The sequence below is a fragment of the Hirundo rustica genome, chromosome 29 (genome assembly GCF_015227805.2).
Source record: "Hirundo rustica isolate bHirRus1 chromosome 29, bHirRus1.pri.v3, whole genome shotgun sequence".
In the NCBI taxonomy this organism is placed as follows: domain Eukaryota; kingdom Metazoa; phylum Chordata; class Aves; order Passeriformes; family Hirundinidae; genus Hirundo; species Hirundo rustica.
The window spans coordinates 1657476-1682890 of NC_053478.1; the positions used below are offsets into that span (position 1 = coordinate 1657476).

A 25415-nucleotide genomic window follows, 5' to 3' on the forward strand; every position below is an offset into this window, starting at 1 on the left:
GCGGGCGGGGTGTCCCGGGGTGGGGAGGCGGTGTCGGGCCCGGTGAGGGGCTCGGTGTCGCCGCGGGGGTTCCCGGGCCCGGCCGGTGCCGTCGGCTCCGGGCCGGGGGGAGGCGGCGGCGGCGGCGGCCGGAAGTTACCGGAGAGCGACGGAGGCGCCCGAAAGGAAGCGGAAGCGACGCTCCGGAGGAAAGTCCCGCCCCTCCCCCCGGCGCCGACCAATGGGAGCGGCGGAACGGCTCTGAGTGACAGCTGCGGGCGGGGATGGAGGGGCGGGGCACGGGAGAGGCTCGACCAATACGGGAGAGGGGGCGGGGCCTGAGCGGGGAGGAGGCTCCGCCCACCGCGCGTGAGGGGAAACCCCCGGGAATCCCCGGGATCCACCGGGAACCCCCGGAATCCACCGGAATCCACCGGGATCCACCGGGATCCACCGGGATCCACCAGGAACGCTCCGGGAACCCCGGGATCCACCGGGAACCACCGAGATCCACCGGGAACTCAAACACTCCGGGACCCACAGGGACCCCCCCAGAACCCCCGGGATCCACCGGGACCCCCTGAACCCACCGGGAACCCACGAGGAACCCCCAGGAACCCCCCGGTTACCCCTCGTGAACCCACTGGGAACCCCCGGGATCCACCGGGAAACCCCCGGGATGTGAATCTCCGCCCCCCTCCCCTCCTCGGGCAGCACCCCCGGACCCCCCCCCCCCATCTCCCCAAATTCCGCAGCCCCTCTGGGACACCCCCCTCCCCAAATCACCGCGCCCCCCGAGTGCGTCCGCAGCAGCTTTATTACAAAAATTACAGCTCTTGTGCCACCCCCGGCATCGGGGGGAGACCCCAGGACCCCCCCAGGACCCCCCCAGGACCCCCCCAGAACCCCCAGGACCCCCCCCGGACCCCCAGCTCTCGTGTCCTCCGGAGCCTCTTCGGGGGGCCGCAGTGATTTTGGGGGGGATCCCCCCCAAACCGCCGGGGGGGTGTCGGGGGGTCCGTGCTCGTGGTGCCCCCCGCGGGCTCCGGGTGCTGATTTTGGGGTGCGGGGTGGGCGGGGGTCACCCGCGGGGGCCGCCCCCGCGCTCCCCCAGCAGCCAGTAGGTCCTGAGCTTCCCCTTGCCCTGCGGGGGGAGCGCCTGGGGGTACCCCGGGGTTCGGGGGGGGCTTCGCCCCACGGATTGGGGTGCTGGGGGGGGGGGTGTCCCCGGGTGTGGGGTGGGGGAGCGGGGAAGTTTGGGTGGGGGTCAGGGCAGTTTGGGGTTGGGGCAGTTTGGGGTTGGGGCAGTTTGGGGTGGGTCAGGGCAGTTTGGGGGGGTCTCAGGGTATTTTAGGGGGGGTCTCAGGGCAGTTTTAGGGGGTCTCAGGGCAGTTTTAGGGGGTCTAAGGGCAGTTGGGGGGGGTCAGGGTAGTTTGGGGTCAGGGCAGTTTTAGAGGGTTCAGGGCAGTTTGGGGGGGTCTCAGGCAGTTTTAGGGGGTTCTCGTGGCAGTTTTAGGGGTCTCAGGGCAGTTTGGGGGGTCTCAAGACAGCTTGGGGAGGCTGAGGGCAGTTTTAGGGGGGTCTCAGGGCAGTTTGGAGTGGGTCAGGGCAGTTTTAGGGGGTCTCAGGGTGGTTTTAGGGGGTCTCAGGGCAGGCTGGGGGGGATCAGGACTCACCTTCATCTCCACGTCCCCCCGCAGCTCCAGCTCGAAGCATCCGAACTCCTCCAGCACGGCCTTGGTGACCTCCGAGATGTGGATCTTGAGGGCTGGGGAGGGGACGAGGGACCCTCAGCACCCCGGGGTGTCCCCGGGGTGTCCCAGGGGTGTCCCCAGGGTGTCCCCAGGGTGTCCCCGAGCCCCCCGAGCCCCCTGCGCTCACGCTCTCCGTTGGACTCCATGCGTGACGCGGTGTTGACCGTGTCCCCGAACAGGCAGTACCGCGGCATCTTCAGCCCCACCACGCCCGCGCACACCGGGCCTGCGGGGACACCGGGGTCACCCCCGTGCCAGCCCTGTCACCCCCGTGTCACCTGTGTCACCGCCGTGCCACCACTGTCACCACTGTCACTCCCGTGCCACCCCTGTCACCCCTGGGTCACCATTGTCACCGCTGTCACCGCTGTGTCACCTGTCACTACTGTCACCACTGTGCCACCCCTGATGCCCGTTCCCATTTCTATTCCCGTTCCTGTTTCCTATTCCTCTTCTGGTTCCCACGGAATTCCCGTTCCCACCGGTGTGGATGCCGATGCCCGTTCCCATTTCCATTCCCATTCCCATTCCTGTTCCCACCGGTGTGGATGCCGATGCCTGTTCCCATTCCCGTTCCCATTCCCGTTCCCATTCCCGTTCCCGTTCCCATTCCCATGGAATTCCCATTCCCATTCCTGTGGGATCCCCACTGGTGTGGATACCGATGCCCGTTCCCATTCCCATTCCCGTTCCCGTTCCCATTCCCGTTCCCTTTCCCGTTCCCGTGGGATCCCCACCGGTGTGGACGCCGATGCCCGTTCCCGTTCCCATTCCCATTCCCATGGAATTCCCATTCCCGTTCCCGTGGGATCCCCACCAGTGTGGACGCCGATGCCCGTTCCCATTCCCATTCCCTTTCCCATTCCCATTCCCGTTCCCATTCCCATTCCCGTGGGATCCCCACCAGTGTGGACGCCGATGCCGGTTCCCATTCCCGTTCCCATTCCCGTTCCCATTCCCGTTCCCATTCCCGTTCCCATGGAATTCCCACCGGTGTGGACGCTGATGCCCGTTCCCGTTCCCATTCCCGTTCCCATTCCCGTTCCCGTGGGATCCCCACCGGTGTGGATGCCGATGCCTGTTCCCATTCCAATTCCCATTCCCATTCCCATTCCCATGGAATTCCCATTCCCGTTCCCGTGGGATCCCCACCGGTGTGGACGCTGATGCCCGTTCCCGTTCCCATTCCCGTTCCCATTCCCGTTCCCATTCCCGTTCCCGTTCCCGTGGGATCCCCACCGGTGTGGACGCCGATGCCCGTTCCCATTCCCATTCCCATGGAATTCCCGTTCCCATTCCTGTGGGATCCCCACCGGTGTGGACGCCGATGCCCGTTCCCATTCCCGTTCCCATTCCCATTCCCGTTCCCGTGGGATCCCCACCGGTGTGGACGCTGATGCCCGTTCCCATTCCCATTCCCGTTCCTGTTCCCATTCCCATTCCCATGGAATTCCCATTCCCGTGGGATCCCCACCGGTGTGGACGCCGATGCGCAGCTCCAGCTGCTGCTGCGGCCGGTGGCGGATGCGGAAGGAGCGCACGGCCTCCAGCAGCGCCAGCGCCATCCGCGCCACCTCGCGCGCGTGCAGCTTCCCGTTGCGCACCGGCAGCCCCGACACCACCATGTAGGCGTCCCCGATGGTCTCCACCTGCGGGAAAACCGGAATTCCCTCCGGGAAAAGGCTGCCCCGGCGGGTTTGGAGCGTCCCAGGGACACCCGGAGGTGGCACCCGGGGACAAGGAGGGGACGGGGCGCAGGTGGTGGGGATTTCCCTGCCCCGGTGGTCCTGGGGTTCCGGGGGTGTTGGGATTCTGGGAATTCTGGGAATTCGTGGTTCTGTTCATGCTTGGATTCTGTAATTCCTCAATTCTCTAATTCCGGGGTATTGGGATTGTGGGGTATTTGGATTCTGGAATATCAGCATGCCTGGAACCTGGAATTCTGGAACTCTGGGATTCTGGGGTGTCGGGATTCTGTAATTTTGGGAATTCGTGGTTCTGTTCATGCTTGGATTCCGTAATTCTTTAATTCTCTAATTCTGGGGTGTCGGGATTCTGTAATTCTGGGATTTCGTGGTTCGTGCTTGGATTCTGTAACAGTTCTGGGATTTTGGGGTGCTGGGATTCTGTAATTCTGGGATTGTGTGGTTCTGTTTACGCTTGGATCCTGTAATCCTTTAATTTTCTGATTCTGGGGTTCTGTAACAATTCTGCGATTTTGGGGTATTGGAACTCTGGGACATTTGGATTCCGGAATATCAGCATTCCAGGAACCCGGAACTCCGCAGCTCCGGGTTCTCCTGATTCTGGCGCTCCCCGAGCCTGCGCTTCCCTGATTCTGGATTTTTGGTTCTGGGATTCTGTCGCACCCGTGGGGACGCGCCGAGAGCATCCAGCGCATCCCGGTGCATCCCAGCATGTCCCAGTGCATCCCAGCATGTCCCAGTGTGTCCCGGTGCATCCCGGTGCATCCCAGCGTGTCCCAGCATGTCCCAGCATGTCCCAGCATGTCCCAGCATATCCCAGTGCGTCCCAGTGCATCCCGGTGCATCCCAGCATGTCCCAGCATGTCCCAGCATGTCCCAGCATATCCCAGTGTGTCCCAGCGCATCCCGGTGCGTCCCAGCACGTCCCAGCGTGTCCCAGCATGTCCCAGTGCGTCCCAGTGCATCCCAGCATATCCCAGTGCATCCCAGTGTGTCCCAGCGTGTCCCAGTTTGTCCCAGTGCATCCCAGCATGTCCCGGCGCGTCCCGGCGCGTCCCCCTCACCTTGTAGACGTCGAAGTTGTCGATGATGGCGTCGAAGCAGGTGTAGAGGTCGTTGAGCAGCGTCACCACCTGCATGGGGGTGCTCTGCGCCGACAGCGCCGTGAACCCCACGATGTCGCTGAAGTAGATGGTGACGCTGTCGAACGCCTCCGCCTGCACCGTCTCCCCCCGCTTGAGCTGCTCCGCCACCGAGCTGGGGAGGGGGACAGGGCCGGGGGTCAGGGCGGGCGGGGGGACCCCCGGGAGACCCCCCCCATTCCCTCCCGGAACGCCGGCGGAGCTCACTGGGGCAGGATCTGGTAGAGCAGAGCCTCGGCCTTGCGCTTCTCCTCCAGGTAGGCCTGGGTGCGCTCCTCCACCAGCTCCTCCAGGTTGTTGGCGTATTGCTCCATGCGGGACAGGAGGTTGTCCAGGATGTTGGTGCTGTTCTCCCTGCAGGAATGGGGTCACCTCCCTGCCCGGGGACCCTTTTTGGGGGTCACCTCCCACCTGGGGACCCTCCCTGAGGGTCACCACTCATTTGAGGTTCCTCCCTGACGTCACCTCCCTACCTGGGGACCCTTTTTGGGGGTCACCTCCCCACCTGGGGTCCCTTTTCAGGGGTCACCTCCTGCCCAGGGACCCTTTTCAGGGGTCACCTCCTGCCTGGGGACCCTCCCTGAGGGTCACCTTCCACCTGGGGACCCTTTTTGGGGGTCACCTCCCTATCTGGGGACCATCTCTGGGGTCACCTCCCACCTGGGGACCCTTTTTGGGGGTCACCTCCCACCTGGGGACCCTTTTCGGGGGTCACCTCCCTAACTGGGGACCCTCCCTGGGGTCACCTCCCACCCAAAAATCACCTCTGGACTTCACCCCTCATCCGGGGACCCTTCCTGGGGGTCACCCCTCACCCGGGGACCCTCTCTGGGGGTCACCCCTCACCCGGGGACTCTTCCTGGGGGTCACCCCTGTCCCCCGGGCGGGGCTCCGCGGCGGCACCTGTTGAACTTGCGGAGCTGGACCTTGATCTGGTTGAAGTCGGGGCGCTCCAGGACGTCCTCGGCCCAGCAGTGCTGCATCAGCTGCCCCAGCTCCTCCAGGTGACAGCCGACGTTGGCCGAGGGCCGGAAGCTCGGCCGCTCGCCGCTCTTCACCCGCTCGATGATCTCTGCGGGGACGGGCGCCCGTCAGGGAGGGCGGCACCCGCAAGGACGCGGGTCCCGGAACCCGGCCGCGGGTCCCAAACCCCTTGGCCGGTCCGGTAATTAATCAGCAGGTCTGAGAACCAATTAACAGGTCTAAAAGCCCATTAATGGGTCCAAGAACCCGTCAGTGGGTCCAGAAACCCAGTGGCCAGTCCAGTAACTCATCACCAGGTCCAAGAACCAATTAACAGGTCTAAAAATCAATTAACAGGTCCAAGAACCCATTAAAAGGTCCAAGAACCCTTTAAACAGGTCCGAAAACCCCATTAATGGGTCCGAGAAACCATCAGCGGGTCCAGAAACCCAATGGCCAGTCCAGTAACTCATCGGTGGGTCAGAGAACCCATCAACGGGTCCAACCATCCATTGATGAGTCCAACAACCCCTCAGTGGGTCCAGGAACCCCTCAGTGGGTCCAGGAATCCCTCACCAGATCCAGGAACACCTCACCAGCTCCAACAATCCCTCAGAGGGTCCAAGAACCCCTCAGTGGGTCCAGGAACCCCTCAGTGGGTCCAGGATCCTCTCACCAGCTCCAGCAACCCCTCACCAGCTGCAGGAACCCCTCAGTGGGTCCAGGATCCTCTCACCAGCTGCAGGAACCCCTCAGTGGGTCCAGGATCCTCTCACCAGCTCCAACAACCCCTCACCAGCTGCAGGAACCCCTCAGTGGGTCCAGGAACCCCTCAGTGGGTCCAGGATCCTCTCACCAGCTCCAACAACCCCTCACCAGCTGCAGGAACCCCTCAGTGGGTCCAGGAACCCCTCACCAGCTCCAACAATCCCTCAGTGGGTCCAGGAACCCCTCAGTGGGTCCAGGATCCTCTCACCAGCTCCAAGAACCCCTCACCAGCTGCAGGAACCCCTCATCAGCTCCAAGAACCCCTCAGTGGGTCCAGGATCCTCTCACCAGCTCCAGCAACCCCTCACCAGCTCCAAGAACTCCTCACCGGGTCCAGTAACCCCTCACCAGCTGCAGGAACCCCTCAGTGGGTCCAGGAACCCCTCACCAGCTGCAGGAACCCCTCAGTGGGTCCAGGATCCTCTCACCAGCTGCAGGAACCCCTCAGTGGGTCCAGGATCCTCTCACCAGCTCCAAGAACCCCTCACCAGCTCCAGCCACCCACCAGCACATCCCAGATCCCGTCGGTGGCTCCAGCCACCCCTCCGCACATCCAGACCCCACCAGCCGCTCCGGCCACCCCTCCCCTCTCCCCCGGCAGGTCCCCACGGCGTCCCCACGGCGTCCCCACGGCGTCCCCGCCCGACCTTTGGGGCTGAGGTCCAGGCCCTCCACGTAGAAGACGCCGCTGCGCAGGGCGATCTCCTGCAGGATGATGCCAAAGCTGTAGACGTCGCCCTTCTGCGTCCCCCGCGCCGGCGGCTCCTCCATGCGCAGCAGCTCCGGCGCCGTCCACAGCTTCTCTGCGGCACCGGGGACGGGGTCAGGCCGGGGGACACTCGGGGGGCACGGGGAGCGGGGGGACACCCGGGGCTGGGCCGTGGGGAGGGTCTCACTGGAGAAGAGCGCGTGGGTGTCGTCGCCGTCGGGCGCCACGCGGAAGCTCTCCAGGCCGTAGTCGGTGATCTTCAGCACGAAGCGCGAGTCCACCACGCAGTTGGAGGACTTGAGGTTCCCGTGGGAGACGATGACGCCGTTGTGCAGGAATTGCATCCCCTGGAGGGGCAGGGAGAGCTCGGACGCGGCCGGATCCCGTGGGATCCCCGTGGGATCCCTGTGGGATGGGAGATCCCCACGGGACTGGGGATTCCTGTGGGATGTGGGATTCCTCTGGGATGGGGGATCCCCGTGGGATGGGGGATCCCTGTGGGATGGAGGATTCCCTGTAGGATGAAGATTCCTGTATGATGGGGATCCCTGTGGGATGAGGGGATCCCTGTGGGATGGGGGGATCCCTGACAACAGAGCATCCCCTCTGGAATGGGGATTCCCATAGGATGTGGGATCTGTGTGGGATGTGAGATTCCTGTATGATGGGGATCCCTGTGGGATGGGGGATCCCCAAGAACAGAGGATTCCCTCCGGGATGGGGATTCCCGTGGGACGTGGTATCCCCGTGGGATGTGGGATCCCTGTGGGATGTGGGATTCCCGTGGGACAGGGACCCCCCCAAGGGCTGGGGACCCCCCTGGAACCACCCCCCGGCACCTTGACGATGTCGAGGGTGAGCGAGTAGCGGAACATCCAGTCCAGCGTGATGCTCTCGTTCTCCAGGATGTCCTGGGGGACGCGGGCGTGAGGGGCGGCCCCGGGCCGGGGGTGGCGGTCCCCCCGCAGCCCCGCGGCGCCGGGAGGCTCCCGGCCGTACCTGGAGGCTCCCCCGCGGGCAGTACTCGGTCAGGATGCAGATGTTGGGCGGGTCGGTGCAGGCGCCGATGAACCGCGTCAGGTGCTCGTTCTGCACGTCCCGCATCTGCCGGGGCGGGGGGGCAGCGGCGGTGGGCGGGGGCGGGCAGGGGTCCTCCCGCCGTGTGTCCCCCCGCTCCAGAGCCCGGGGACACCCCCCGGGTCACCCACGTACGTGTTTCAGCTCGAACAGGACCTTGCGCGTCAGCTCGATGCGTTTGCGGTTCACGTGCTTCACGGCCACCAGGTTACCCTGGGGGGACGCGGGGGACACGGCGGTGGGGACATGGGGGACACGAGGGACATGGCAGTGGGGACACGGGGGACATGGGGGACACGGTGGTGGGGACACGGTGGTGGGGACACGGGGGACACGGGGGACACAGGGGACATGGCAGTGGGGACACAGGGGACATGGGGGACACGGGGGACATGGCAGTGGGGACACGGGGGACACGGCGGTGGGGACACGGGGGACATGGGGGACACGGCAGTGGGGACATGGGGGACACGGGGGACACGGCGGTGGGGACACGGCAGTGGGGACACGGGGGACATGGCGGTGGGGACATGGGGGACACGGGGGACACGGCGGTGGGGACACGGTGGTGGGGACACGGGGGACACGGCGGTGGGGTCATGGCAGTGGGGACACAGGGGACACTGGCGGTGGGCGTCCCCCCGCCTCCCCCGCCCCTGTACCTTGTAGTAGGCGGTCTTGGCGTACACCTGGAACTGCCCCTCCGTGGTCATCAGCGAGCCGTAATTGGAGCCCCGCTGTGCCAGGGGTGTGCGGTGAGCCCGGGCACCCCGAGCCCCGGAGCGGGGCCGTGGGGTGACCCCAATTCCCCACGATCCCAAATCCCCCGAGCGGGGCCGTGGGGTGACCCCAATTCCATAAATCCCCCGAGAGGGGCTGTGGGGTGAGCCTGGTCCCCACAATTCCTCAAATCCCCCGAGCAGGACCATGGGTGACCCTGGTCTCTGGTCCCTGAGCAGGGCCGTGGGGTGATCCCAATCCCCACGATCCCAAATCCCCTGAGCAGGGCCGTGGGGTGATCCCAATCCCCACGATCCCAAATCCCCTGAGCAGGGCCGTGGGGTGATCCCAATCCCCACGATCCCAAATCCCCTGAGCAGGGCTGTGGGGTGATCCCAATCCCCACGATCCCAAATCCCCTGAGCAGGGCCGTGGGGTGATCCCAATCCCCACGATCCCAAATCCCCTGAGCAGGGCTGTGGGGTGATCCCAATCCCCACGATCCCAACTCCCCCGAGCAGGACCATGGGTGACCCTGGTCTCTGGTCCCTGAGCAGGGCTGTGGGGTGACGCCAGTCCCCACAATCTCCGGTCCCTGAGGCCATGGGGTGACCCCGGTCTCTGGTCCCCAAGAGGGGCCCTGGGGTGACCCCAGCCCCGCTCCCCCCTGTCCCCCGGTGCCCCCCGGTGCCCACCAGGGACAGGGTGAGTTTGCTGCCGGCGCTCCGCAGGTGTTTCTCCAGGCTGCTCATCTGCACGTCCTCCCAGCGCACCCTCCACAGCTCGGCCGCCAGCTCGTTCTCCAGCTGCAGCTTCCTGCGCCCGGGAGAGGGCCGCTGAGACCCCGGCCCGCGCCCCCCGCCCCTCCCAGGGGGGACCCCGGCCCGCCCCGCAGCCCCCCCCCCGCACCTGTAGATGAAGAAGGAGGTGGCGGTGATGGCCATGAGGATCAGGCTGACCACGAGGGACAGGACCTCCAGGGTGGACAGCGAGGCTGCCGGGGAGAGCAGAGGGGAGCAGGGAGCGCTCAGGGGCCGGGCTGGGGGCGGGAGGGCGCGGGGCGGGGGTCTCGCCGCTCCTCCTCACCCCCCTCCCCGCTCCTCACCTTTGCGGCACCGGGGGTCGGTGCCCTCGAAGCCGCACGGGGGGACGTCGGACGGGACCGCGCTCCCCGGCCAGTGGATCTCTCGCCCCGGCACCATCTGGATCTTCTTGGTGGTGCCGTTGTAGTTGGCCACGATCTTTGGGACGGGGAGAGCAAGGAATGGGTGGTGGGGGGGGGGGATCCCCGGGACCCCCCCCTCCGGCTGCCCCCCGCCGCTCCCGGGGCTCACCTGGAAGTTTCCCTGCTCGGGATCCATGTCCCACAGGGAATAATCGCTCTCCCGGTCGCCCTGCTCGTCGATCTTCAGGAAGCCGGTGACGCCTGCGGGAGGGAGGGCGAGGGGCTGCGGGGGGGGGGACGCGCAGGGGGGCTCCGACCCCAAAATATCATCGCGGGGGGGGACCGGGAGGTGGCAGCGGGCTGGGGGACAAGGAGGGGATGGGACAAGGTGGGAAAGGAGGGGACGGGAAGGGACCGGAGGGGACGGGAGAGGCAGGAGGGGACGGGAGGGGACAGGAAGGGTCTCACCGTAGAAGGTGCGGTTCCACATCTGCCGGGTGATGGCCGAGGCGTCGCTGACGGAGCCGCCGCGCTCCAGGGTCTCGTTGAGGGCCTGAGCGTAGAGCAGGACCCCGTCGTGGAAGGCGGCGGCGATGAAATTCATCTGGGGACGAACGGGGACAGCTCGGGGACAGCTCGGGGACAGCACACTGCTGGGGCTCCCTGTCCCCGCATCCATCCCGCGTCCCCCCCCCGGCAGCTCCGGCTGTGTCCCCATCGTCCCCACGTCCCCGGTGTCCCCCCAGCCCGGTGTCCCCGGTCGCTCCCGGGGTCCCGTGTCCCACCAGCCCGTCCTGCACGGAGAAGTTGAAGTGATCCCGCGCCTCCTCCTTGAGCCGCTCCAGGAAGGGCCGGTACTCGGGGTTCTCGGGCTCCTTGTAGGTGATGATGGTGACAGCCTGCGACGGGGACAGGAGGGGCTGGGCAGAGCCGCCGGGGGGGGGGCCGTGCCCACCTGGGGGTGTCTGTGCCCACCTAGGACCATCAGTGCCCACCTGGGTGTCCCTGTCCCCACCTGGATGTGTCCCAGTCCCCATCTGGGTGTCCCTGTCCCCACCCGGGTGTCCCTGTCCCCATCTGGGTGTCCCTGCCCACCTGGATGTGTCCCTGTCCCCACCTGGATGTGTCCCTGTCCCCACCCGGCCGTGTCCCTGTGCCCACCCGGGACCATCAGTGACCACCCAGGTGTGTCCCTGTCCCCGCCCCGCTCACCTGGAAGGCTCGGCGGGCGCGGGCGTCGTGCGCGTCCCCGCGGTGCCAGGGCCGCCGGGGCTCGGGGAAGCTCCGGCCCTGCAGGCTGGCCCCGAAGGTGTCGATGTAGAAGAAGGCGAAGTCTCCGCCCGTCAGCCCCTCGCTCTCCGCCTGCAGCATCAGCTCCCGCAGCGTGTCCGGGGCGCAGCACACGTACACGACTGCGGGGACGCGGCCCCTGGAGCGCGGGACCCCCGCGGCCCCGAGACCCCAGCCCCGCACCCCGGGGGTCCCCGGTTATTGTGTGACACCAGCCTGAGACCCCAGACTCCCCCTGGAGACCCCTGGGGACCCCAAACCCACACCCTGGGGGTCCCTGGTTATTGTGTGACAACACTCCGAGACCCCCAACACCCCCTGGAGACCCCTGGGGACCCCCTGGAGACCCCTGGGGACCCCAAACCCACACCCTGGGGGTCCCTGGTTATTGTGTGACACCATCCCAAGACCCCAAACACCCCCTGGAGACCCCAGCCCCGCACCCCGAGGGTCCCCGGCCGTTGCGTGACTCGGGACCGGCTCTCGGTGCCCCCGGGCCGGGGGGTCCCGACCCCGCTGCCGGCCCCCCCGTGCCCTGCCCGGCGCTGCCCTGGGCGCCAGGCCGAGGTTTCCTGTTTTCCCGACTCCGTTTCCTCCTCCCCGCGGCCCCGATGGATTCGCGGCGACGCCGTGACCCCGGGGGTGCCGCCTGGCCCCCGCCGCGGCCCCTTCCAGCCGTGCCACCCCCGGGCACCCAAAATTCGCTCCCGGGGACACCCGGGGCTGGAGCAGTTCCCTGGGACCGGGCAGAGCCAGCCCGGGACACGGGGACAGGGAACAACGTCCCCGGGTGGGACACGGAGTGGGGAGGGGTCCAGGGGGTCCGGAGGGGCAGGGTGGGGCAGCGTGGGGGTGTGGGGCTGTGACAGCCGTGAACGTCAGGAACAAGCAAGGAAAAACCATGGAAAAATCGTGAATAGCCATGAACAGCCATGAACAGCCATGGACACCAGGAACAACCATGGAAAAACCATGAACAGCCGTGAACAGCCATGAACACCAGGAACAACCATGGAAAAACCATGAACAGCCATGGAACAACCACGGACACCAGGAACAACCATGGAAAAACCATGAACAGCCATGGAACAACCATGGACACCAGGAACAACCACGAACAACGATGTACAGCCATGAAAAACCATGTGCGGCTGTGAACAGCCATGAACAGCCGTGAACAACCGTGAACAGCCACGAACAACCGTGTGCAGCTGTGCCCAGCTGTGTGCAGATGTGCCCGGCCGTGACACCTGCGACCAACCATCAACCCCCCCGTGTAAAGCTGTGCACGGCCCCGCCTGGCCACGAATAACTGCGAAAAACCGCAAATAACCACAAAAAACCCGCAAATAACCACAAAAAAACCTCAAATAACCACAAAAAACCTGCAAATAACCCCCAAAAACCTGCAAATAACCACAAAAAACCTGCAAATATCCACAAAAACCCTGCAAATAACCGCGAAACCGCGCCGTGAGGTCGTGCACAGCTGGGCACAGCTGCAAACGCCCCCGTGAAGTCGGGCACGGCCACGTCGGCCCACGGACGCCCGCGAAAGCCCCGCGTGAAGCCGGGCACGGCCGGGAACGCCCGTGGGCAGCCGTGAACACCGCTGTAAAGTTGTGCACGGCCATGTATGGCCATGGGCACCCGGGCACAGGCCTGGCACAGCCGCGGGCACCGCGGGCATCCCGTGTGGGGCTGTGAACTCCCGTGTGGGGGCTCTGAAATTCCTTGTGGAGCTGTGCACACCGGTGTGGGGCTGTGAAATCCCGTGTGGGGGCTCTGAAATTCTTTGTGGAGCTGTGCACACCGGTGTGGGGCTGTGAAATCCCTTGTGGGGCTCTGAACTCCCGTGTGGGGCTCTGAACTCCCGTGTGGGGCTGTGCACACCCATGCGGGGCTCTGCATTCCCGTGTGGGGCTGTGCAATTCCTTGTGGGGCTGTGCACACAGATGTGGGGCTGTGAACTCCTGTGTGGAGCTTCGCACTCCCATGTGGGGCTCTGAAATTCCTTGTGGAGCTGTGCACACCCGTGTGGGGCCGTGCACCGCCCTGTCCCTTTCCCTGTCCCTTTCCCTGTCCCTTTCCCTGTCCCTTTCCCTGTCCCCCTCCCCGTCCCCTTCCCCGGCACTCACTGCGCCCCTTCGCCTTGATCTCCTGGATGATGAAGGAGAAGTTGCCGCCGTCGCGGAACACGACGTCCATGACCGTGAGGTTGCGCAGGGTGGGCAGCTGGACGTACAAACCCTCGGCGGCGAAGTAGTAGGGCCGATCGTCCACCCGCTCGTCCCAGTACACCAGCAGCGCCCGCCGCGTCCAGTTGAAGCGCCGGTGCAGCTGCACTCCCAGTTCGCCCAGTTTGCGGTGGCTGGGGCCGGCGCGGGTGGTCAGACCGAACTCCTCGCTCTTGTCGTCGAAGCCGTGAGCTTCGGCCCCGGCCGTGACCAGCGGCAGCTGCCAGTGGCTGGTGAAGCGGGCGACCGGAGCCGCCGAGTAGACGCAGCCCGGCCCCAGGAACGCGGCGGGGTGATGGGCGAGCCACAGGTCCACGGCCACCAGCGGCGCGGCCATTTCCGAGCAGACCCCGTGGCGATCCTCGCTGTCGCCGAACACCCACCCGAGGGTGAAGCCGGGCAGCAGATCCCGCCGGGAATTCACGGCGGCCGCGGCCAAGCGCACGGCGGGTCCCACGCGGGGCCAAGCCCACGGGTAGGTGAGGTTGTGGCGGGGCAGCACCACGGCGAGGGTCAGCGGGGCCGGGGCGGCAGCCGCGGCGGCCGGGAGCGGGGCCAGCAGCGGGGCCAGCAGCGGGGCCAGCAGCGGGGCCAGCACCGCCAGCATCGCCCACGGACGGAGAGCGGCTTCCACCGCCCCCCCCCCGCGGCGGGGCTGAGCCCTTGCTCGCCCCCCCCACTGGTGACACAAAGGGCCGTTATCATCCACACCGAGCTTAACTCCTTCCTGCCCGCTCCCCCCGCGCGGCGTTCCAGCCGGGACGGGGCGGCGGGTGGGGCCGCCCGCTGGTGGGTGCGGATGTTCCCACCCGTGGGGCGGTGGGACGGGGGTCTGGGGTTGGGCTTTGGGGGATGTGTCCCGCTCCCTGCGTTGCGTCCCCGGCCGCCGCAGCCACCCGGGAGCCGCTCGCTGCCGGCTCGGTCACGCGTGGGGCGCTGAGAGCCGAGGAACTGTGTAGGGCGAGGGGACATCGCCACCCGCGGACCCCGCGCTGTCCCCGCGCTGCCCCGGAGGCTTCGCGCAGCCCTGGGGGGCCCCGGGGTGGGGCTCGGACACCTCTGGGCCCGCACCTCCGTGGGAGGATCTGCTCCGCGGAGGGGTCACGGCAGCCCCAGGGCAGTGGGGAGTGACCCCGGAGATGTCGCGGCTGCCGGGGGAACACTGGCAGCGCTCGGGGGGACACGGGCAGAGCTTGGGGACGCGCGTGGATGGGGTCGCACGCACGCCGTGGTCCGGCCGCGGTGCACCCGCAGCTCCCGGGGGGTTGCGCGGGGCTCGGGGGACGCGGGTGGGCGCGGGTCGGCTGACACCGGCGACACCCGCGGGAACCCCGCGCTGCTCCCGGCTCGCCGGGCGGGACAAGCCCGGAAAAAGCATTACGCAGCGTGAAGAAGTCAACGCGGCAAATGATAATAATAAAAAAAAGTGTTAATGAGCAAAAGAAACCTTTGAGTGGAGAAGGAAAAATCCCCGCTAGCAGAGGATGGTTTCGATCCATCGACCTCTGGGTTATGGGCCCAGCACGCTCCCGCTGCGCCACTCTGCTGCCGCGCGCTCTCCCCCGCCGGGAGCTTTTATAACCGGAGTGCGCGCGCCATTCGCGGACCCCGCGCCCCCTCCAGCGGCCGCCCGGCGTGCGCCCCCATTGGCTGCTCCCCGCTCTGATTGACGTGCGGCTTCATCAATGGCTGCCGGCGGAGCGTCCGCGGGGGGCGGACACGGGGAGAGCGGCGGCCAATGGGAGGGCGGGTTGCTGCGGGGTCTGCGAGCGGCGCTTCATTGTCGGGAACGGCGGCGACATGAGGTGAGGGATACCGGGATCGGGGGGGGACACCGGGATCGGGGGGACACCGGGATCGGGGGGGACCGGGATCGGGGGTGGGGACACCGGGATCGGGGGGGTACCGGGATCGGGGGGACACCGGGATCAGGGGTGGGGACACCGGGATCGGGGGGGTACCGGGATCGGGGAGATACCGGGATCAGGGGTGGGGACACCGGCATCAGGGGGGACCGGGATCGGGGGGACACCGGGATCGGGGAGGGAGCGGGGGGATGCCGGGGTTAGGGGAGGAACGGGGGAAGTGGAGGGAGAACCGGGACCGGGGGGGATCGCGGGGACCGGAACCGGGGAGAGCCCGGGGCTGGGGAGACACCTGGAGCGGGGTGGGAAGAGAGCGGCGGGAGCGGGGAGAACAAGCGGGAGGGGATCAGGACCAAGGGGCGCCGGGGGGCGGCGGGACCGGGACCGACACCGGGGACACCGGGGGAGGATCGGGCCCGGGGGTCGGAGCCCCCCGTCACCGCCGCTCCCGTTCTCTCCCCGCAGGGGCGATCGAGGTCGCGGCCGCGGCGGCCGCTTCGGTTCCAGGCGAGTCCCGGCGCCGGTCCGGCGCTGCTGCGGGGTCCGGCGTGTCGCGACAGGGCCGTGTCGTGATGGGGGCGGGATGGTGGGGAGGGGTCTGCAGGGCCCAGGGAGTGAATTGGGGTTTTCTCTCCCCTTCAGGTTCCGGCCCTTTGTGCCCCACATCCCCTTCGACTTCTATGTCGTGAGTAATCCCTGCGGTCCCGAGGGCGATTCCCGGGAATTTTCTCCAGGAGTTTTCCAGGGTGAACCCCCTGATCTCTGGGGGTGGGAAACGGGATGGTGGAACCCAGCCGAGGGATAACGACTCAAATCGCTGCGGGATTGGGGTTTTTTGGGGTTAAAACATAAATCCCTGGGCTGAGGTTTGGGTGATGCCCATACCTGTCCCTCCCCTCAGGTGTTCACCTGCCTGCTCCCCACCTTTCCCGGGAGGAAATCCTCCCAAATTCCCCGAGTTTCTGCCCTCCGGACAGGAGACTCCAAGGCCCTGTGGCTGCAGACAATAATGAGTTAATTTAATAAATTTATTAATAATGAAACCCTCTGGATCTGCCCCGGAGGGAGCTCCTGGACACCGGTGGAGCTCTTGTAGGCTGACACGAGCGTGGAATCGTGCCGGAGGATGAAATCCCGGTGGGAATTCTGTCCCGTTCCAGTGTGAGATGGCGTTTCCCCGCGTCAAGCCCGCAGCAGATGAGACAGCCTTCAGCGAGGCCCTGCTCAAGAGGAACCAGGACCTGGCTCCCACCGCTGCCGAGCAGGTGCCGTGCCCAAAATTCCCCCCAGATCCTTGGGATGGGGCTCGGGGAATCCAAAGTTCTTTCAGGAGTGGCCTGAAAATGAATGAATTCTCTGGAAATAAGCGCTTTGGAGGGGTTTGGTGGAGAATAAAAACGGGTTCTGTGCTCTGCAGATGGGATTATTCCAGGTGTTCCTGGATAATCCCTGTCCCGTTCCTCCCCAGGCTTCCATCCTGTCCCTGGTGACCAAGATCAACAACGTCATCGACAATTTGATTGTGGCACCGGGGACGTTTGAAGTGGTGAGCGCAGGGGAAAAGAGCTCCGTGGGGAGGTGCTGGATGAGGCCCAGAGTGCTGGGAAGACGGGAAGGGTCAGGGAATCGATGCTGACCCCCCCCCAAACGCGGCACGCGTGGGCTGAATTCCCGGGATTTTGGGGCTGTTTTTCCGCCAGCAAATCGAGGAGGTTCGCCAGGTGGGCTCCTACAAGAAGGGGACGATGACGACGGGGCACAACGTGGCGGATCTGGTGGTGATCCTGAAGATCCTGCCCACCCGTGAGTGCCATCCGGGCGGGATCCGGGCGGGCCCCGGCGCCAGGCCCCGCTCCAACCCTTCTCCTTCTCCTTTTCCCAGTGGAAGCCGTGGCAGCCTTGGGGAACAAAGTGGTGGAGAGCCTGCGGGCACAGGACCCCGGCGAAGGTGGGGCCGCGATCCACGGCCGTTCCCGTGGAGATTCCCGGCCCCTCCGCGCTGAATTCCCGCTCTTTCCCCAGTCCTGACCATGCTGACCAACGAGACCGGCTTCGAGATCAGCTCTGCCGACGCCACGGTGAAGATCCTCATCACCACGGTGCCGCCCAACCTGCGCAAGCTGGACCCGGAGCTGCACCGTGAGCGCCCGGCCGCGCCCCTCCCCTGCCCGCAGCCGAGCCCCCACGGGGCTGCCCGGAAAAAAAAACCGGGAATTTCTGCTCCTTCCTTGCAGTGGACATCAAGGTGCTGCAGAGCGCCCTGGCCGCCATCCGGCACGCGCGCTGGTTCGAGGAGAACGCCTCGCAGTCCACGTGAGCGGATCCGAACCCCGGCTGCCGAGAAGGCGCGGGGCTGTCCCGGCTCGCTCACGCCCTTCCTCCCGCCTCTGCTCCAGGGTGAAGGTTCTCATCCGCCTGCTCAAGGACCTGCGGATTCGCTTCCCCGGCTTCGAGCCGCTCACGCCCTGGATCTTGGATCTGCTGGTGGGCGTTGCTGTGGCCCGCATCCCAGCAGGAGTCGGGATTCTTCCCCCAGGCTGGGATTCTTCTCTTCTCCCTGCGCTAATTCCCGTTCCTTTCCCCTCGCAGGGGCACTACGCCGTGATGAACAATCCCACCCGGCAGCCCCTGGCCCTCAACATCGCCTACAGGTCCGTGGCGTCGCTTCCCGCCGCAGCGATTCCCGTTTGCGGCTCCGCTTTTCCCCACAAAACCATCGGAATCTCTGGGAGATAAACCCAGCTCTTCCAGCCGGTGTTTTTGCCGGAAGGATCCGGTTTTAACCCCGAATGTCCCACGCGCAGGCGCTGCCTGCAGATCCTGGCCGCCGGGCTCTTCCTGCCCGGCTCCGTCGGCATCACGGATCCGTGCGAGAGCGGCAACTTCCGCGTGCACACGGTGATGACGCTGGAGCAGCAGGTCAGGAGGGGTCCCTGAAGGGGAGGGGGCACGGGGAGAGGGTCCCCCGTCCCCGCTGTCCCCACGCTGACCCGTCCCCCGTGCCCAGGACATGGTGTGCTACACCGCCCAGACCCTGGTGCGCATCCTCTCCCACGGAGGGTACCGGAAAATCCTGGGGCAGGAAGGCGACGCCAGCTGTGAGTGGGGCTGGGGGGCCGCGAGGGTGGGGACGGGGCTGGGACCCCCGCGGCGGGCGCCCAGGGTCACCTCTCGGGGCAGACCTGGCGTCCGAGATGTCCACGTGGGACGGGGTGATCGTGACGCCGTCCGAGAAGGCGTACGAGAAACCTCCGGAGAAGAAGGAAGGGGAGGAGGAAGAGGAAAACCAGGAAGAGCCGGCGGCGGGCGAGGAGGAGGAGAGCATGGAGACGCAGGAGTGAGGGCACGGCGACACCTGCGCTGCCTGGAGCGGGTGAGGGGACACCGGCCGAGGGACCCCGGGGCGTCCGGGCCCCTCCTCGCTCACCGGCCGTGTCCCTGGGCCATGTCCCCGTTTTGTACATTGCGTAATAAAGTGTTCACCCTTTCCAGCGTGTCCTGCTTGTTCAGATCCATGTGGGAGAGATGGGAATGAGGCAGGTGGAGCAACAGGGGAAAGATCCAAGGCTTGGAAGGAGCCACCTGGGGGCTGCCCGGACCCTGCTTGGGGCAGCCCAAATCCCACTTGGGCCTCCTAGATTCCATCTGGGGTTGTCCAAATCCAACCTGGGCATCCCAAATTCCACCTGGGACTGTCCAAATCCAACCTGGAGGTGCCCAGACCCCTCCCTGGCAGCACTTGCCTGGCTCTTTTATCCCCAAGGCCCCTCAGGGACGTGGGAGCATCGCAGACTCTCCTCAGTCGCTTTTATTCCAGCGCCCACAAATCCGGGAACGCGGCTCGGAGCCTCCCGGTTAAACAGGGATTCCTGCTCCCCTGGCCGGTCAGCAGCTCCCCTGGCCGGTCACTTGGCCACTCGGTCACTTGCCCTGGTAGCCCCCGGCCTCCAGCATCGCCCTCCTCCTCACGGTCTCCTTGGCCACGCTGTGGTTCAGCCTCCGCAGCCGCTCCTGGGCACGGCAGAAGTCACCTGTCAGCGCCTGAGGGGGGCTCTGGGACCCCCTGGGACCCCCCCAAACCCCCCGTGCCCCCTCACCTGGGCGTTCTGCAGGATGTTGTTGACCAGCACCACGCGGCGCCGGGCGTTCAGCAGCTTCTTCACGTAGGGGTCGAGGTCCAGCGCCACTTTTTGGTCCTCGTTGATGCGGCAAAGCTCTGGGGAGGGGTTTGAGGGTTTGGGGTGAGCCCTCCCTGCGCCCCCACGCTGGGGGGGACAGGGGTGACCCCCCGGTTTTGGCTCACCTGTGGCCAGGCTGTCGATGTGCTCCCGCAGCTCCACCTGGCTCTCCCTGTGGGAGGGGGACGGGTAAAGCTCCGGATCAAATCCTTTATCCCCCCAAAATATGGGACCTGCACACACAGCACCCCCCACCTCACGTACCCCCAAAACCCTTCATCCCCTACAAAACTGCACTTCCCGGCTCTACCCGCCCCTCAGCCTTTCAGCCCGGCCCGCCCCGCTCCCGGCCCGTCCTGCCCCGCTGCCGGCCGCTCTCCGGGGCCGCTCTCGCTGCCCGGACCTGACGCTGTGGACGTGGCGGTCGAGCTGTCGCACCGCGGGCCTCAGGAACTGCAGGAGCCCCTCAGCAAAGAGCTCCCGAGCCCCGGGGCCGCTCCCCGCCGCCATCTTGGCCCGGCGCCGCCGCGGGGGCTGCCGGGAAACCGAGTCCGCGGCGAGGGGGAGAGGCCGCTTCCGGTGCCCGCCGCGGGGGCTGGTGGGAAGCGTAGTCCCAAGGGAAGGGGCAAGGGCACGGCTGGAGGCACATCTGGAGGCACATCTGGCGGAGCAGCTGCGCTGCTGAGCGTCTGTCAAAGGCGCTGAGGCACCCAGGCTACAGACTCCAACCCTACCCATAAGTAATTGTTAAAACATGGTGGTGTTACTTTCACCTTTTTTTTTTGGCTTTTTAAATATTTTTTTCCTCCGTTTATTTTCATACAAAAGTTAAACCGGGAGGTGGAAATCAGCGCCGAGGGCTGCACTACACCCAGGCCACAAACCCCGGCCCCCATCCATTAAATAACCGTTAAACCAACGTATTTTTGGTCAAGTCGCTTCAAATTTTTTTGCCTTTTTTTTTCTCCCCTTTTTTCTTTTTCGGCTGCTCCTTCCAGGAGTCAGGCGTGGGCGTCGGGCAGGGCGTGCAGGACGTGGTCGAGCAGCTGCAGGGCGCGGTGCAGGTGCACCTCGATCCAGCAGGGCGTGCAGGTGATGCTGGCCCGGGGGTAGTCGGGCCCCCAGCCCTTAACAAAGCTCAGCCTAACGAGGCACAGGCGCCGCAGGTCGTCCACGCCGAGCCCCGCGGCCACCGACAGCCCTGGGGGGGTGACGCGGTCATCACGGGGGTCCCGGCGCACCCTGGGGTCACTCACGGAGGGTAGGTGGCCGCTGACGGCCCCGAGAGCGGGGACACGGTCATCATGGGGTCACTCACCGATGGCCGGGGCGATGCCACCCACCGAGCCAGGCCCGGGGATGCTGCCGGCCACAGCAGCGGCCTGAGCGGTGGCCGCAGCCTGGGCAGTGGCCGCCTGCTGCTGCATCTGCCGGTGGCACTGGCGCAGGTCAAACACCTGGGGGGACACGGAGGGGGGGACCCCTGAGCAGGGCGGCTTCGGGGTGAGACCCCCTTCAGCGTGTCCAAGGGAGTCCCTCCATCCCCGGGGGTCCTTCCACTGGGCAGAACCCCCTAAAATCTGGGCACAGAACTGCCCCCCAAGCCCTCCCGGGGCTCCCCCCCGGGCACCTTGATGTGCGCCCCGGGGTACACCTTGTGCACGGCGTCCCCGGGGGCTCTGCCGGCCTCCCTGTCCAGGTAGAAGCTCTGCACGAAGACGGCGTGGTCGCTCCGGCAGCGCATCCACACGTCGCCCTCCCCGCGCCGCTCCAGCTGCACGCCCTTCCCGATGTGCAGCCTGTCCGAGACCCTCAGCACGGACCCACGCCCACCCCCGGCAGCCCCCCCTGTCCTCATATTCTTCCCCTCATATTCCTCCCTCCTGCCCTGATTATCCCTCCTGGCTCCCTCTCTTCCCTGTCCCCCCCCCCATTTTCTCTCCACATCCCCCCCCTTTCCCCTCTGGTTCTTCCCCTTCCCCTCCTCCTGCCCTAATAATCCCCCATTTCCCCTGTTTGTCCCCCAAACCCCTCCTCTACCCTGATTATCCCCCTTTTGCCCCCCCATCCTTCACCCCAGACCCCCTCTGCTCCCCTGCCCCATTCCCATGCCTGATTCCCCCCACTGCCCCCCAATGTCCCCTGACCCCCCTGTGACCCCCCGACCCCCATGACCCCCTGACCCCCCATGCCCCCCCGACCCACTGTGACCCCCTGACCCCCCGTGACCCCCTGACCCCCTGTGACCCCCTGACCCCCCATGCCCCCCGTGACCCCCGTGACTCCCTGACCCACCGTGCCCTCTCGCTGGCCGCGCAGCGCTGGACGTTGGAGAGCTGCCCCAGGCAGAACCGGGCCCCCCCCGAGGGGTCCACGTACCCGTCCACCACCACGCTGGGGCAGCTCGAGGGCACCTTGAAGATCTCCCCCACCTGCACGTCCTGCTCGAAGTAGGCGATGGAGCACCAGAATTCCGGCCCTGGGAAAGGGGGACGTGGATTTTAAGGGGGGCAGAGGGAGGGGGGGTCACGGCACCCATGGGTGCTAAGGAGGGTGGGGGGCACTCACCGGGGTGGGTGGACACGGGGGGCTGGAGCACGGGGTTATGGTGGGGGGGCCCTGGGAGGGGCAGAGAGGTGGTCAGCACCCTGAAGACCCCTCCCCTGCCCCTTGCCCAGGGCCCCCCAAACCTACAGCAGTGGTTGGGGTGGTGCTGGGGGGGCTGCGGGCGGCTCCGGCTGCCGGGGTGTTGTGGGGTGGGGGGCCGTGACCCCCCCAAACTCGGGGTGTAGGCGGTGGCACCGGTCCAGCTCAGTGGGGAACCTGGAGGGGGGACAGGGGGACATGAGGAGGGTCCCAAGGGTGTCCGGGGGCAGCGGGGTGTCCCCGTACTCACCGTGCTGGGGTCCTTCGGGGTACCCGTTCTGCAGGGGGGGCTGTGCTGGGGGGCCCTCGGGGTGGGGCAGGGGGTGCAGGGGGTCCTGAGGGGTCACTGTGGGGGAATAGGGCGTCATTGTGGGGTGGGGGGCTAGGGGCGATGCCCCCAAACCCCCGCAGGTTGGGGGTTAAGGGGGGTGGTCTCACCTTGGGGCGCCATGGGGAGCGCGGGGTAGATCCGGGGGGTCTCAGGGGGCCGCCGGGGTGGGGGCTGTACTCGGTAGGGCTGGGCGGGGGTCTCGGCCCCCGGTTCCCCGTGGGCCGGCAGCTCCATCTGCACACAGGCATGGACAAACTCCTCCTTCACCGGGCGCGGGGGGGGCACTGGGGAGGGCGGGGGACACACACCGGAGACCATGGGGGGGCACGGGGACCCGCTGCCAGGGGCTGGGCTGGCTCCGGGGGGCTCCCCGCCGGCCCCGGGCCGGGGTCTCACCTGTGCTCTGGATGCTCAGACCTGCGGGAGAAGTGAGGGGGGGGGATTAGGGGTGCTAGTGACCCCCCCACCCCCGTCCGGGGGTCCCGGGGGTCCCTGCTCACCGCTGGCGGGGGTCCCCACTCGCTCGTAGTGGTAGGGGTTGACGCAAACGCTGTCGCACTTGAGGTCGAAGGCGAATTGGCAGAATTTGACGGGTTTCAGCTCGTTTTTGTGCAGGTCGGGCCAGCGCCAGAGCCGGGCGTAGATGACGTGGGGGAACCCCTTCCTGCCGGCCACCTTCGGGACGGGGGACGCGGGGACACAAAGAGCTGGCGTCCCCTCCCGCGGGTGACATCCCGACGCCGGGATCCCCCCCAGCGCGGGGCTGGCGCCAGGCCGGGGGTCCCCCCGCTCCTCCCGGCTCCAGACACAACAAAACCCCCCCCGAATCCCCCCCGCCTCCGGGGCTGCCAGACTCTGACTCATGCGGGAAGGGGAGGGGGGGATGCGGGCAGGGGGATCCATCCTTGGGGAGGGGGCTTATGGGGCACCCCCAGGACTCCCCAAAAAGCGACCCAGGGGTCACCCGTGTCCCCTCCCCATGCCCGCGCGTACCTGGAGCCGCCCGTCCAGGGTGCGCTGGACCGTGACACACTGTCCGGGCTGTGCCCCGCCGGAGGTGACAGCGGCCACCAGCGCGTCCAGCTCGTCCCTTTTCTCCTTCAGCTTCCTCAGCAGGCTCTGGATGGCGCGGCGGGCGAAGGCCTCGCTGTCCCCTCCCTGGCGGTGGCACAGCAGGCTGTGCACGATGCCGGGGCCGCTGTCGCTGCCCAGGGACATGGCGCTGCAAGGCACACGGCGCCGTGTCACCCTGCCCTCGCGCGGGGGAAGGTGGCACTCTGCGGGTGACCGGGACGTGGGACAAAGCCGTCCGCGTCACCCACTGCCCGCGTTCCATGGCGCACCACCTCAGTCCCAGCCGGAGTTTGTCCCCAGCTTGGGGAAGCTGGCGAGGGGGGGGTTTGAGGTGACACGGGTGTTGACAGGGACACTCGGGGTGTCCCCAGCTCCCCGCAGCAGCGGAGCCAGAGCTGGATGGTGGCATCGTGGCACCAGGCTCGGGGACAGCGGCGTCCCCAGCGCCTGGCAGGGAGCGGGGCTGTGTCCGTGCCCGGAGCCTCGGGCTCGGACCCGGCTGCCGCCGCCGAGCCCAGACTAAACAGAGCCCAGCCTGGCGCCGCTCCTTAACCCCTCTCTCTCCCCGACTCCTGCCTTTCCTGCTTCGCTGCCAGAGCCTGCTCACGCCAGAGCCTGGATGCAGCGCTCCAGAGCGCTGGAAAATCCTTGGGATGGCGGCAGACACAACACGCCTCCGGTCCCTGCTCCTTATCTGGGATCGGGAAGGAGCCTGGGTGTCCTGCCAGAGCCCCCCGTGTGCCGGGCTGCTCCAAGATGCCATCACGGTCTGGGGACACTTGCAGGGGTACTGGAGGGACCCCACGGAGCCTCAGCCCCCCAGCCAGGCTCTGGGGAATCTCATCCCTGGGATCTGATCCCGGGCATCTCCCGGTGCTGCCTCAATGCCAGCATTCCCTGCTCCCTGCCGGGACCCCTGCCCATCCTCTGCCGCATGTTCTGGGGAGAAAAGCAGTGGAAGAGGGGATCTGGGGTGCTGCTCCCCCAGCTCCAGCGGCTGCAACCCAAGGCTGCTCCAGGGAAGTTTGGAAGGGTCAGAACCATCTCTGCCCCTTTGCAAACCTCAGCGCGGCCCGGTTTGGGGGGAGCTGGGGGGAGTGGGGGCCGGAGCCGGCCTGTCCCTGGCTCCATCCTCACCCCGCATCGTCCCTGCCTGATCCCGAGCTGTCCAACAGGGACGTTCCCGGGACACCACGGGGCGCGGGAAGGGCGACAGGGATGGCGCAGGGGTTTTGAGGGGTGACAGGCTTCAAGGAGGGGGACGGCAGCGGGGACCCCCAAGGGCACAGACCAGGCTCTACTCACCTCCGCCGGCCCCGGCTGCCGTCACTCGCGGCCCGGCTCCCGCCGCATCTCCTCCGGCTCACGGGGGAGCTGCCCTGAGCCCCCTGCCCTGAGCCCCCTGCTCTGCCCTGAGCCCCCTGCCCTTTATCTCCCACCCTCAGCCCCTTCCATCAGTCCTCTGCCCTTTCCCTCAGCTTCCACCACCTTCTCCCAGCCCTCTCCACCTTTACCCAGCCCTCTCCTCTTCCTCCCAGCCCTCTCCTCCTTCTCCCAGCCCTCTCCACCTTCTCCCAGCCCTCTCCACCTTTACCCAGCCCTCTCCTCCTTCTCCCAGCCCTCTCCCCGGTCCCGTTCCCGCTCCCGCAGCCCTTTCCCAACTCCGTCCCTACAATAACAAAAGGAGCGGCCGGAGCGCGTGAGGCGCCGCCGCGCCGCAGCCAATGGCAGCGCCCGTGACAGCCGGGCCTCGCCCCGCCAGCCAATCGCGGCCGCGCTTTCACGGCCCGAGACCCCAGACGGGCCCCGCC

General features: G+C 66.9%; 4 protein-coding genes and 1 non-coding gene across 8 annotated transcripts; 1 reads left to right on the forward strand and 4 right to left on the reverse strand.

Annotated features, from left to right (window-relative positions):
• Nucleotides 1–940: 940 nt before the first annotated feature.
• NPR1 (natriuretic peptide receptor 1) lies at nucleotides 941–14117 on the reverse strand. The gene is made up of 21 exons (XM_040087978.2): nucleotides 13412–14117; nucleotides 11196–11395; nucleotides 10769–10882; nucleotides 10452–10587; nucleotides 10153–10244; nucleotides 9924–10059; nucleotides 9728–9812; nucleotides 9514–9634; nucleotides 8761–8835; nucleotides 8234–8311; nucleotides 8021–8125; nucleotides 7861–7932; nucleotides 7209–7368; nucleotides 6960–7115; nucleotides 5485–5653; nucleotides 4789–4935; nucleotides 4504–4696; nucleotides 3208–3382; nucleotides 1861–1959; nucleotides 1656–1747; nucleotides 941–1123 (listed from the first exon to the last, which is right to left on the reverse strand). The coding sequence occupies exons 1-21, from the start codon at nucleotides 14115–14117 to the stop codon at nucleotides 1061–1063; spliced, it is 3174 nt and encodes a 1057-aa protein (XP_039943912.1). The 3' UTR covers nucleotides 941–1060.
• An 868-nt stretch (nucleotides 14118–14985) lies between these two features.
• Nucleotides 14986–15057, reverse strand: TRNAM-CAU (transfer RNA methionine (anticodon CAU)). The gene has a single exon. It is a non-coding gene; the product is annotated as a tRNA-Met (tRNA).
• A 204-nt stretch (nucleotides 15058–15261) lies between these two features.
• ILF2 (interleukin enhancer binding factor 2) lies at nucleotides 15262–18864 on the forward strand. 2 transcript variants are annotated; one of them, XM_040088198.2, is made up of 14 exons: nucleotides 15262–15315; nucleotides 15841–15882; nucleotides 16018–16060; nucleotides 16536–16640; nucleotides 16844–16921; nucleotides 17076–17178; nucleotides 17258–17323; nucleotides 17398–17514; nucleotides 17610–17688; nucleotides 17772–17859; nucleotides 17965–18026; nucleotides 18180–18294; nucleotides 18383–18473; nucleotides 18556–18864. In XM_040088198.2, the coding sequence occupies exons 1-14, from the start codon at nucleotides 15311–15313 to the stop codon at nucleotides 18714–18716; spliced, it is 1155 nt and encodes a 384-aa protein (XP_039944132.1). In that variant the 5' UTR covers nucleotides 15262–15310; the 3' UTR covers nucleotides 18717–18864. The 2 variants fall into 2 exon arrangements, with proteins under 2 accessions (XP_039944132.1, XP_039944131.1); XM_040088197.2 differs by having other exon boundaries at nucleotides 17772–18026.
• On the reverse strand, nucleotides 18849–20082 carry SNAPIN (SNAP associated protein). The gene is made up of 4 exons (XM_040088199.1): nucleotides 19957–20082; nucleotides 19679–19725; nucleotides 19473–19591; nucleotides 18849–19386 (listed from the first exon to the last, which is right to left on the reverse strand). The coding sequence occupies exons 1-4, from the start codon at nucleotides 20061–20063 to the stop codon at nucleotides 19297–19299; spliced, it is 363 nt and encodes a 120-aa protein (XP_039944133.1). The 5' UTR covers nucleotides 20064–20082; the 3' UTR covers nucleotides 18849–19296.
• Nucleotides 20083–20250: 168 nt separating this feature from the next.
• On the reverse strand, nucleotides 20251–25002 carry LOC120764293 (mothers against decapentaplegic homolog 4-like). 3 transcript variants are annotated; one of them, XM_040088194.2, is made up of 12 exons: nucleotides 24910–25002; nucleotides 23524–23752; nucleotides 23031–23205; nucleotides 22927–22947; nucleotides 22638–22814; nucleotides 22450–22545; nucleotides 22248–22376; nucleotides 22122–22172; nucleotides 21849–22032; nucleotides 21184–21352; nucleotides 20872–21010; nucleotides 20251–20754 (listed from the first exon to the last, which is right to left on the reverse strand). In XM_040088194.2, exons 2-12 carry the CDS (start codon nucleotides 23746–23748, stop codon nucleotides 20555–20557), a joined length of 1566 nt encoding a protein of 521 aa, XP_039944128.1. In that variant the 5' UTR covers nucleotides 23749–23752; nucleotides 24910–25002; the 3' UTR covers nucleotides 20251–20554. The 3 variants fall into 3 exon arrangements, with proteins under 3 accessions (XP_039944128.1, XP_039944129.1, XP_039944130.1); XM_040088195.2 differs by lacking the exon at nucleotides 24910–25002 and adding an exon at nucleotides 23877–23976; XM_040088196.2 differs by lacking the exon at nucleotides 24910–25002 and having other exon boundaries at nucleotides 21933–22032; nucleotides 23524–23937.
• Nucleotides 25003–25415: the final 413 nt, after the last annotated feature.